This window comes from Grammomys surdaster, unplaced genomic scaffold, assembly GCF_004785775.1.
Source record: "Grammomys surdaster isolate TR1022 unplaced genomic scaffold, NIH_TR_1.0 322, whole genome shotgun sequence".
Taxonomy (NCBI): Eukaryota; Metazoa; Chordata; class Mammalia; order Rodentia; family Muridae; genus Grammomys; species Grammomys surdaster.
Window position 1 is genome coordinate 355,232 of NW_021604741.1, and position 11,318 is coordinate 366,549.

The window sequence follows — 11,318 nt, forward strand, 5'->3', positions numbered from 1 at the left end:
TGAGGATATACATTCTTAGAGCCCACTTAAAAGCTAGGCATGCATAGTAGTACATACCTGTAATGCCAGAACTCCCATGGCAAGATGGTGAGATGGAGGCAGTAGAGTATCAGGAAGCTCAAGGGCCAGTTAGCTTGGTGTTCACAGTGGCAGACCACAGAAAACCCTGTTGTCAAACAAGGTAGAAGGAGAGAACCACCAAAGTTGTCCTCTGACAATGTGTGCTATGGCACACACACACCATGGCATATGTGATGCTTGGCCCAAGGAGTGGCACTGTTGGGAAGTGTGGCCTGTTGGAGTAGGTGTGTCACTGTGGGTGTGGCTTTAATACCCTAGTCCTAGCTGCCTAGAGGCCAGTCTTCTGCTAGCAGCCTTCAGATGAAGATGTAGAACTGCCTGGATGCTGCCATGTTCCCGCCTTGATGACAATGGACTGAACCTCTGAACCTGTAAGCCAGCCCCAATTAAATGTTGTCTTTTATAAGAGTTGTCCTGGTCATGGTGTCTGTTCACAGCAGTAAGACAGCATGTGTGGACCAGAATTCACAAACACAACCACTTGCATGTAGTGTGTGTGTGCATGTATGTGTGCACGCACACACACATAATATCACTATATAAATATATGTGTTTATGTGTACTTATACATGTATGCATATATATTAATGGGGGGAAGTAACAAAGTGGAATTGTGGGACGTTTGCATTTTAGTAATTATTTATTTTGTGTGTGTGTGCAGGGGGACGAGAGGTAAGTGTGTGAAGGCATTCAGAGAACGGCTGGAAGGAGTTAGTTCTCTCCTTCCCTCCGGGGGTCAGCAGGCTTGGTGGCGGGTGCATTTATCAGCTGAGCCTTCTTGCCTATCCCTTGGCGGAACCTTTGAGAGACGGCTGGGGGTGAGGGGAAGAGGGCACAGTCCTCACTAACAAGTCATCCAATCATGGACCAGTGGATTAGTGGCTCTGTGTCCCAGCTCATTCAAGTGTCTGTCCTTGTAAAACACTACGGTTGTTTGGTAGGAGCTAACCTGTTGTTCCTAGGGCAGGCACCAGGGGGCGGGCCATCTCAGGCTCAGGAGTCACCTGTGCCACCTACACAATTGTGAGCTCCAGAGTGGGACTGAGTGCCTCCAGGTTCCCATGCAGAATGCTTCTTCTCTCCATGGCCCCTCGGGCCCACACGTAAGTCTTCACTCTCCTGCACATGTGTATTTTCTGAACTGTCGTCTTCCAGTACCCCAAACACTGCCCCACGGCAAAAGGAGCTCATCTTCAGGTGTACGGGAACCAGATCCAACTGGTTCAAGGCTGAGATCCTACTATGTAGGCATTGAAAGAGCAGGCCATGGTACTTCTTTACGTCAGGTTTGTGTCTTCACCTTCAGAAGCATTTTTTTAAAAAATTAAGGTTTTGGCAAATGCTGGGCTTTTGTTTGTGGTACTCAGTGGTTGGGAGGACCCAGCTGTCACTATCTTAGAAACACTAACAATGCTCATGGGTGACTTAAGAATCCCCGGATGCCCACTTTCTCTCCTTCTCACTGGCAGACCGTGCTGAGGCCCCCTCCCGCCGGACACTCTGCAGATTAAAGGAGTAGGCACCTATTGGGTTGTTATGCAATTTGATCAGCATAAAGAATGTGAAGGGATGTTGGAAGGATTGATATAGGCAATATAAATCAGCAAGAGATGCAGGAAAGTCGGAAAGGGGCAGTTGCCATGGAAACAAGGGAAAGGCGCATTACAATCTACGGTGTGTCACAGCGTGCTTATTCAGTCCAAAGAAAGTGTAAAATTCCTCCATGAGAGCTGGTTGGTGGGGAGCATGGGCGAGCTCAAGCATCTGTGAAAGTCCCTCGTGGAGGAGAGGCTAAGAGTGAGAGGCCCTGGGACATTTCGGTCTTTCAGCTTCCGGCTCATGACTGAACAAAAGGTAGATCTGTCTGCCATATTGCAAAGTGTGAGCTCACATTTTACAGATGAGGGACCTGAGGCACAGTGACACTAAGAGTCTCCATCAGTGGCAGTCCACCAGTGCCATCAGTGGCAGTCCACCAGTAGACAGAGCTGGGGTTCAAAACTAGACGGCTTAGGTCAGGAATGAGGTGAAACGCAATGGTCCCAAAGCTGGCTGCCTGCCAGTTACTGCCCTCGTTTGCTCTTTTGTTGCTGTGATAAAATGCTGTCTAAAACTAACGTGGGGAGGAAAGGGTTTACTTCAACTTACACTTCCAGGTAACAGGCCCTTACTCAGAGAAGTCAGCGCAGGGACCTACAGACAGGAACTGAGGCAGAGACCACAGACCAATGGTTCTCAACCTGTGGGCTGAGACTCATATCAGACATTTGGATTACGATTACATTATGAGGTAGCAACAAAATAACTCTGTGGTTGGAGGTCACCACGACATGAGGAACTGTTTTAAAGGGGCACAGCCTTAGGAAGGTGAGAACCAGTGCCATAGAGGAATGCTGCTTATTGACTTGCTTACTCTATCTGGTTCAAGAGCTACCAGCGCAGGGATGGCGCCACCCACAGTGGGCTGGGCCATCGGACATCAATCATTTGTCCAGGCACTGCCCCACTGACAAACCCACAGGCCAGTCTAATCTGGACAGATCCTCAACGGTCCTCTCTCTCCCCAGATGACTCTAGTTTGTGACCAGTTGACAACAAACACTAGCCAGCAGTTACCCTGTGTGGTGGTTTGAATGAAAATGACCCCCATAGTCTCATAGGGAGTGACACTATTAAGAGGTGTGGCCTTGCTGAAGTGGGTGTGGCCTTGTTTGGAGGAAGTGTGTCACTGTGGAGGCAGGTTTTGAAATTTCCTATGCTCAAGCTACAACCAGTCAGTCTTCTTCTGCTGCCTTTGGATCAGGATGCAGAACTCTGCTCCTCCAGCACCATGCCTGCCGGGACATGGCTATGCTCCTCGCCATGAGAGGAAACCGTAAGCCAGCCTCAATGAAATGTTTTCCTTTCTAAGAATTCCATCGGTCATGGTGTCTCTTCACAGTAATGAAACCTGAACTAAGACACCCAGGCCAGGGATGGGGTGAGGCGGAAGTGTGACTCTCAGCCCAGACAGCAGTGAGCACTCCCTGTGTCCCAGTACCTCAGATGGGGTTCCTGCCCTCCCAGGCTGCTCCCCTCCTTCACAGCACTCCCACTGGGCTATGAAGTGGAAACTTAAGGGTTCTTTGGAAAGTCAGTTGGATGGTGGTTTTCCTGGGGCAAACACGTGAAGGACCGTATCATTAAAGTGGACACAGGTGTGAAAGGCTAAGGCCGACTCATGAAAGATTGTTTCACTGAAGCAGACCCAGGTGAAAGTATGTTCTGCAAAAGCAAGCACGTGAAAGAACAGACGATAAAGGATGCTTTGCTAACGACACATATGTATTGGTCTGCCATACATGTGTAGTTGAGCTGCATTTGTCAGGACTCCATAGAGAAACGCACCAAAAAACTTCCGGTGGTGTGCTGCAGTTTCTTGCAGCTTCTGCAGACTCAAGCTCTTTGGCAGAGTGATGTCAGCTGAGGCAAATGTACGTGCTGAGTCAGGACACGTGACGTTTGGAAGGTATAAATAGGACTTGACAGTGACGTTTGGCTTGCTTATAGAGCTAGCTTGTGGGTCTTCTGGCATCCTTCCCGGTCCCTCCTGCTGACTCGTGCTGAGGCTGAGGCCTGGCTGTCTCTGCTAAGTCCTGCCATTGCTGCTGATTCATGTTTGCTATCCTGACTCTACTGAACCGGACTGCTGGTGTATGAGGTGTTTGAGTGGATCGAGCTGCTGCCACTGCTGACCTGTGAACTGAACTGCAGATTTCCAGACAACACAGACAGCAGTTGCTCCAAAGAACCTTTCTAAACAGGTCTACTTCGCCTGTATCCTTCCTTTCTTTCCCGCTACCTCTGGTGGGTGATAGGCTAAAAGGGAGGCTAAAGCATTTAAGAACCATCATTAAAAAAAAAATTGAAGTTACATCTGCCCGTCAGCATGTAACAAGGGAACTGAGGCTGAGTTTTTGATGCTGTAGGCCTGGCTCTGGCCTCCAACTTGGTATTCCAAAAACTGGCTTAAAATCCTGAAAAGTGACTCCCACCTCCTGTCAGGGTGCTGAGGATCAAGCTATCCATCACTCTTTCTGTCAGGGCACTGAGGATAAGCCAGCTGGTGTGTGTCCAGCCCTGTGCCTGGCGCCTGCTTCAGGGGCCTCTCACGGAGCTGGTACTGATGGCAGGCTGCAGCTGCTCAGGCCAAAAAAGCAAATTCATTTTGAGAAGACACTTGCTAAGAACTAACAGAGTGGGGCTTCTGCTTAATGGCGGATGTTAATACAGCACAGGACACATGAGCAAAGGGTCTGTGACATCAGCACTGCTGTACATGTAACTGAAATCGCAGCGATTGCATTTCTAGGGGCTGGGTGGACAGGAAGACTGCATACCTGCACAGCCACTCGGAGCAAGAGGCACCAGTTCTCCATGGACATGTTGCTAGGACACTCAGAATGTGATTTAATGGTGTGGTTGGCTTTGCTTCCTGGTGGATGGGCCAGTCATAACTGAAGAGCCACCAGCCTGCAAGGATACCCTCAGCTCATGTTGCCCAGGCAATAGCACGGCACCACAGATTTGACAGATTGACAGACTTCAGCCTGCAATACAAAGCCAGGGGTGTGACTCAGCTCTCTGCAGTGTCAAAGAAGCCCAGACCACCAGTCAGTCAGAAGGCACACGTGTGTGTCAACACCTTTTATTGGTTCACATTTTTTTCCAGAAAAATTGTAATAAAAATACATGGAATTGGAATTTGCATTACAGTACATTGTGCGATTACAGAATATATAAACAATGAAGTATACTCCTTCTCGTGGGGACAGAACAATTCATTCCACTGAGAGAATCACATGATTAGGCAGTTACCCTACACTGTCTGTTCTGATCTCAGAGACTGGCAGACGGGAGAAAACAAAAAAAAAACCTTAAAAAAATAAATAAATAAAACTGAACAGTCAACTCCCTTGGTTCCCTGGTCCTTTCCCCTCTTCCCACTGTCTTCAACACATGGATGGGGGGATGTGAGGGAGCCTCGTGGGACAGGGTAGGTGCTGCTGGCTGGACACCAGGCAAACCCATTCCCTGAGGTGGCCCGGAAGGGTACTGTGAAACACCATTCAGTACTGCAGGTGAAGACGGGCAGATGGGAGGGTAAGAAAAGAAGCTACAGGACCAGGGCGGGTGGCCTGACGGCTGTGTGTGGTGGGAAACCTGGTTTGTATAGTCCTCAGCCAGTGTGTTCTCGGTCTCGTAACCTAGGAGCTAAACTACACTGTCAACGGCCAGCAGCAACGCTGGCCGACCACTGGCTGTCCCACCAGAGTTCCTGTGGGCTCACTGAACAGAACAAAGAAAAAACATCTAGCTTTTCAATGAAAAATCCTTCACATCCACCTGTGTTCGATAATAATAATAACTTATGTTATGACAGTAATTACTTCAGAAGGTGTATATGCTGTGCAGAAAAGAGCGACTTGCCTGAAAATGCAGTTCTTATGGGACACAAGCTTAAAACTAAATCCACCTCACAAAAACAAGAAGTTTAAAGCAAATTAAGCATTTCCCACTGAGAACCGTCTCAGCACACTTAGACCAACAGATGACAACTGTACCAGGAGAGACATTTACAGCTGGTTGCCCCCTATGTCAAGAGCCATGCAATACAGTTCAAGTAGATTAGCCGAGTCGCCACCACCACAGCTAAGCAGCGACAGTGATGCACACTGCAGGAAACTTGCAGAAGTGGACTGTGGTTTTTCTCATTTTGGACATAAGACTTATTAAAGGAGACAATGCTACACAGGTTAGTAAAAACAAACAGTGTATTTCACTCACAGGGTAATTCGTCTTTCTCAGGATAAACTGGTTTGGCTCTCATACGCCATTTCACCCCTTCCACACAGGAAAGACTGATGTGGAGAGTCCAGTCATGACAAAAACCGATTGCTAACGTTCCCTGTCTCTAGTATCATTAACCCCATGGAGGAAAAAAGAAAAACAGAAGTGACATTAGACAGCTTGAAAGTGAGACTAAGACAATCTACAGGGAAAGGTGGAGCTCAACAGATCGGCAGCTCTTCTGTCACTGCCCACCACCTGGGCTTGAGGCTGGTGACTTCATGGACGCATTCCTGTGATGCTCTGCCGAATGTTAAGTATGAGTCTGTCATGGTGACCCCAGTGCGATGCTGCAGCCTCCTTCGACCTGCCACCTCCTACAAACACGATCCCAGGGACCTGGTGGCCTTAGGACAGCACCTTGGATTGGTGCCAAGGACCCAAGAGCCTTTCTGAATTTCACCTGGGCATGGGCAAGGAAGCAAAGCAATGGTCTGTAGTCTTGGCAACAGCATCCACACTGGGGCTTAACCTCAGCAGCCAGACTGGAGGATGTCTCCCCCAGAACGCTTAGTCACCGACAACGTTGTGAATATCTGCAGGAAAGAGGAAGAAGGCAGAGCATTTCAAACTCCTGAGCAAACAAGTTCACATGCGTTAAATGCGCCACATGCATTAAAATGACTTAGGTGACAGGGAAAATAAACAGAACTCAAGTATTAAAACCAAAGACATCCTCTAGTTCTCCAGAGGATAAAAGGAGGAGCTGTATTAAAATGAGCTGTTTCCTACGTGTGCAAACATCTGGTGGTTAGAGGCACTCTCTACCCTGGTTCTCACACACTGGAAGCTAACCCAACTCACAGACTGCAGCCCACGGAAAGGATGCCTGCTGCGCTATGTGGGAGCTGGGGGACTGACTAACTGCCTCATTCTGTAGCAATTCTTGTTGGTCGCACACACCTTCTCCCCTTGGTTTTCTCGACAGGGTCGTCGTGACCCCGTCCTGTTCTGCAGCTATCTGGTCATAGCTGAGATGCAGTGAGACCCTGCAGACCACGGCCACCTTATAGGCTGCCACGCCCTGACGCAAAGACAACATGAGAATGGCCAGAAAGCTCTTAGCTTTCTGCTGTCAGGTCCTCAGGGCTGATGTTGACAGGATGTGTGCGATCTCAGAGCCACACACAGACAGCCCAGCACTCTCCTCCCCCTCCCCGATGACATGTTACTACAAGCAGAGTATGGCGGCTGCTGAACTCCTCTCAGCTAATTTTTTTTTTTTTTTTTTTTGGTAAAGTTCCCAGGGTTCACTCACCAGGCCATCCCCTAACGAAGTTACCACAAGGTTATATATACTCTAGCAACAGTGGACTGTTTCCATCCTCTAAGTAAATGTCAGCATGGGCCTGGGGACCTTCACGCCATTTCCAGGAGGCTCCACCTGCCCTGCCGGGCGGGGTCTCCTTAACCAAAGGCCACAGTGTTATGAGGAAGGGCGCCCAGAGGAAGCAGATACAGACTGCATAGATCTCTGCTGACACTCTGGAATAGACTTTTTTTTTTTTTTGCCAAATGCTATTTTCACTGGTTTCCAAAAAAAAAAAAAAAAGAAAAGATTGGTTTCTTAGAACACTAACTTATTTATTTATTTGTCCATTTGAGACAGGATCTGACTCTGTAGCCCAGACTGACTTCAAGCTCACGACAATTCTCCCTTCTTTCTTAGCCTTCCAAGCACCCATGTTCACAGATGAACACCGTATGTAATACAAGAAGAAAAGAGCAAGAAATCACTGTCATCTGGATGTACACTGACCAGAACAACCGGAATCCAGCAAGCATCCTTTGAACGAAAGGGGATTTCTAAGCCCGAGAAACGCCTTTGCTCTAGCCTAGCCTTGAGTAGACACAGCCTTTTCCTGTAACTATAACAGAGCAGCAGCACTGCCAATATTCAGACCTGAGTGCTTACAGGCTAAATCTTAAAATATGGCTAATTCACAATCAACACCAAGGGACTATAATAGAGAGTTCATCTTTGTTAGTAAGGATGTAAAACCCCTTCCATAGCTGCATAGAAAAGCACACTCCCATCCAAGCCCACAAGGCTCATTAGCACTCCAACAGTCGATGCTAACACACCGTGAGCCAGCCCAACTGTTTCTGAAAAGGAACACAATTCCTTTGTTTAAAAAGACAGGCGTTATGGATTGGGGGGGGGGTGTATGACACTGTGGGACACTAAAAATGGCTGTCAGGATAGCAGAAGTGTGTATAACTAAAGACACCATCAGACAAGCTCTCCTCCGGGTTGATGATAGAAGAAAAAGGAACGAACATGCATTTAAACAGACTCTTGGCTCCTGAAGCCTGCAAGTTTTGTTTCTTGGTGTTTAGAAAGATTTAGAAAGAGGTGTGGGTAAGAACTAGCCCATGAAGAAGTGGGAGAATATTTTTTAAAAGAGGCCCTTTATCTATGTTTTGCACTGGCGGCTCCCTATTGAGAAGAGGAAGCTGAGCCACGGCTGATGGCAGACTGGTGAAAAGATCGAAGGGTTGATTTTACAGATTTCTCCTACACCCCCCCCCCCCGCTTTAGAATGTTTGTAAACATATTTATCTGTGAACAGCAACCTTGGAGGGCAGCACGGGAGCACGAGACAGGGACAGGGCTCAAGTGGGCTGAAAGCTCATGCCCGGGACCTTCCAGCCTGGCCCCAGGCTCTGCGGTGCCTCAGGAGGGTCCCATCCTCTCTTAGAATGAAATGTACTGAACATTAAAAAACAAAACAGCAGCTCTTGATGCATTTTAAGGCAGGCTTTGTTCTGTTTTCTGGAGAGAGCTCTCACTGCGCAGTTGAAGCTGGGCTCAGCTTGGAATCCCCAACTTCCTTCTCCTACCGGATGTAGCCTGCACTTTAGGACTTGAGACATTTTGAAGGGATCTCTCTGGATGCTCTCTCTGTGTTAACTTTTTCCCTTACAAGTGAAGTTGATTAGCTGGACCCACCCTGAGTATCACCGATCCTCCAGGTTCTGGGGATACTCCTAGAGCCCAGCCAGAAGAAAAGTATAGTTTCCTATAGAAGTTCCAGAGGGAAGCTGCACTGCATAAAGATAAACTCGCAGCTGGAGAGTCTGCCTGGGTCTGTGGTAATCACTCCGCTGAGGTGACAGTGGACGTGCTGTCTCCTGAGTTCCTCCATGTTCCGCTTCAAGGCAACAGATGGCCAGGCTGCCACTTCACACTAGCTCAGGACCCATTCATTCCTAATTTACAGTTATTTCTAATCCATCAATGGATTGACATCTGTGAAATCCAATGACATGTATGAGGAACAGGAGAATTTAAAAGGTATGTAAATTAGCCGCCAAGCTTCCCTTGGCTACAACTGTCAAATGGCTCAAGTTTCTGACCCTTCTTCTTTATTTCTATCCCATTGTTTCCCCAAAATTCTAATTTCTAATCAAGGAGAAGATTGATTTCATCCTTTCTAATCACAGCAAGAACGAAAAATAAAGCAACAAAGCCAGCCTGAGGTGGTTTTAACAGAACCTACTGTTCTGCCATGCACTGCAAACACCCAGGCAACCTTCAGCCCAGCTGTGCCTTCTGTGTGTGAAGGACCTGGGAAGGAACAGCTACCTACTCAGCTGCAGCAGACTCTAACTGAGCTGCAACAGTCTCAAACACTCTCCTACCGGCTTTGTGAGTGGTCTTCCTGTTCCTAGCTTAGCTAACTTTGCTGCAAGCCAAGCTGAGAAGCTAAGACGTGCCAGACTTCACTGAAAAGCAGTTGCTGAGTAAAATCACGACTCAGACTGGGCAACCGTGGGCCAAGTCCCTGCAATTTGTCCTCAACATCCTTGTCTGTCACCAGGAGATGTTGCCCTCAGGTTCCTTAGGAAAGGAAACAGAGAAGTTGACACAGGGAAAACAAAGTGCCTGGCGCACACAGTAGGCCCTCACGTAGCCAGTCTGTCAGAGTCTTGCCAACACTGACTCAAATTTGTCTTCAATGTCTCCGCTATACCCGTGTTCCCCTCAGTTCCCTTCCCACAGTAGGACTGAAGCAGTCTGGAGACATTTCCAGGTGAAAAACGTGGCCAGAACAGGGAGGAGATATATTTCTGTTGTTTCAATGTGGCCAAATGCCAAGTGTGTGCAGGGCACGCAAGCTCCCCTGGAGCTAGAGTTACTGGGGCTGTGAACCCCGACATGTGTGCTGGGGACTGAACTCTAGTTCTCTGCAAAAGGGTTTGTATAAACTCTTAACTGCCGGGCCATCTTGCCAGCCTCATTTCTGTTTCCTCACATTAAGCCTGTTTGTGATACTGTTAATAGACTCTAAAAAAACAAAACCAAGGGCACCTTTCCCATGTAGGCAGTCTGTGGCAGTTCATGGCCCGAGACAATGACTCACAGCAGGGTATGGTGTACCTGCTTTTACCTGCTCCACTTGGGAGGCAGGAGACAGAGGCAGGTGGATCTCTGAATCTGAGGCCAGCCTGGTCTACAAAGCCAGTTCCAGGACAGCCAGCCAAGGCTACACCAAGAAACCCTGTCTCTAAATAAATCAACAGTGTTAATGTAGACTCTTCAATGTTCAGAATTTCTGAATATAAAATTTTTTTTATTTTGACATTTTTAAATGTCAAAAACAGCAGCGTCTATGACTCATGACCCACTACCTCTCTGCCGTGACTGTTTGGAGAAAAGCCTTAGTATTCTATGTTTCTGATCAGGTTAGCACATGTCAATCAGGAGGACGACACCATTCCTAATGGCAGAAATGCAACACACACAGAAGCGCAGTGCTTTCCCACGGCTGAGGTTTTGTTTATTTAAAGTATGGGGTCTGTAGCCTATGCTGGGTGCAAGTTCACAATGAAGCTGGGAAGGACTCTGACCTCGGTGGTAGGATTACAGGCGTATGCTACCATACCCTGGTATGCTATACCCAGTTTGTATAGCACTGGTATTAAACTCATGGCTTTAGTGCATACACGTGCACTCATGGTTGTCTGGAGGCCAGAGGCATGAAACTTCAAGTGTTTTCCTCTGTTGATTTCTACCTTACATTATGAGTCTCTCACTAAACCTGCTTCCAAGATCTCGATCTTCATTCCCTGACCTTTGACCCACCCCTCCCAACCCACTCCCACCCCCACCCTGCCCATACTGGGGTTACAGAGGCATGCCACCACACCAGAGTGCTCGGTCCTCTTTTATGTAAAAAACACTTTACCCATTGAGCCATTTCCTCATCCCCCTTCCTTCCTGTGTCTTTTGAAAGCTGACATTATGTTCAACCAAGAGCTCAGTTGTACAAACACAACTGGAAACAGAAACCAACCAGTTATGAACTGCAGAACAGCAATCAGTAAGAATGCACGAGCACACA

At 47.9% G+C, this 11,318-nt stretch overlaps 1 protein-coding gene across 4 annotated transcripts in view; it reads right to left on the reverse strand.

Annotated features, from left to right (window-relative positions):
• Positions 1-4,752: 4,752 nt before the first annotated feature.
• Positions 4,753-11,318, reverse strand: part of Txnrd1 (thioredoxin reductase 1) — a 79,986-nt gene continuing 73,420 nt past the window's right edge. For all 4 annotated transcript variants that reach the window (XM_028778068.1, XM_028778070.1, XM_028778069.1 and 1 more), the window contains exon 14: positions 4,753-6,506. In XM_028778068.1, coding sequence (XP_028633901.1) covers positions 6,444-6,506 — 63 coding nt within the window. In that variant the 3' untranslated portion in view covers positions 4,753-6,443. The remainder of the gene's footprint in view (positions 6,507-11,318) is intronic.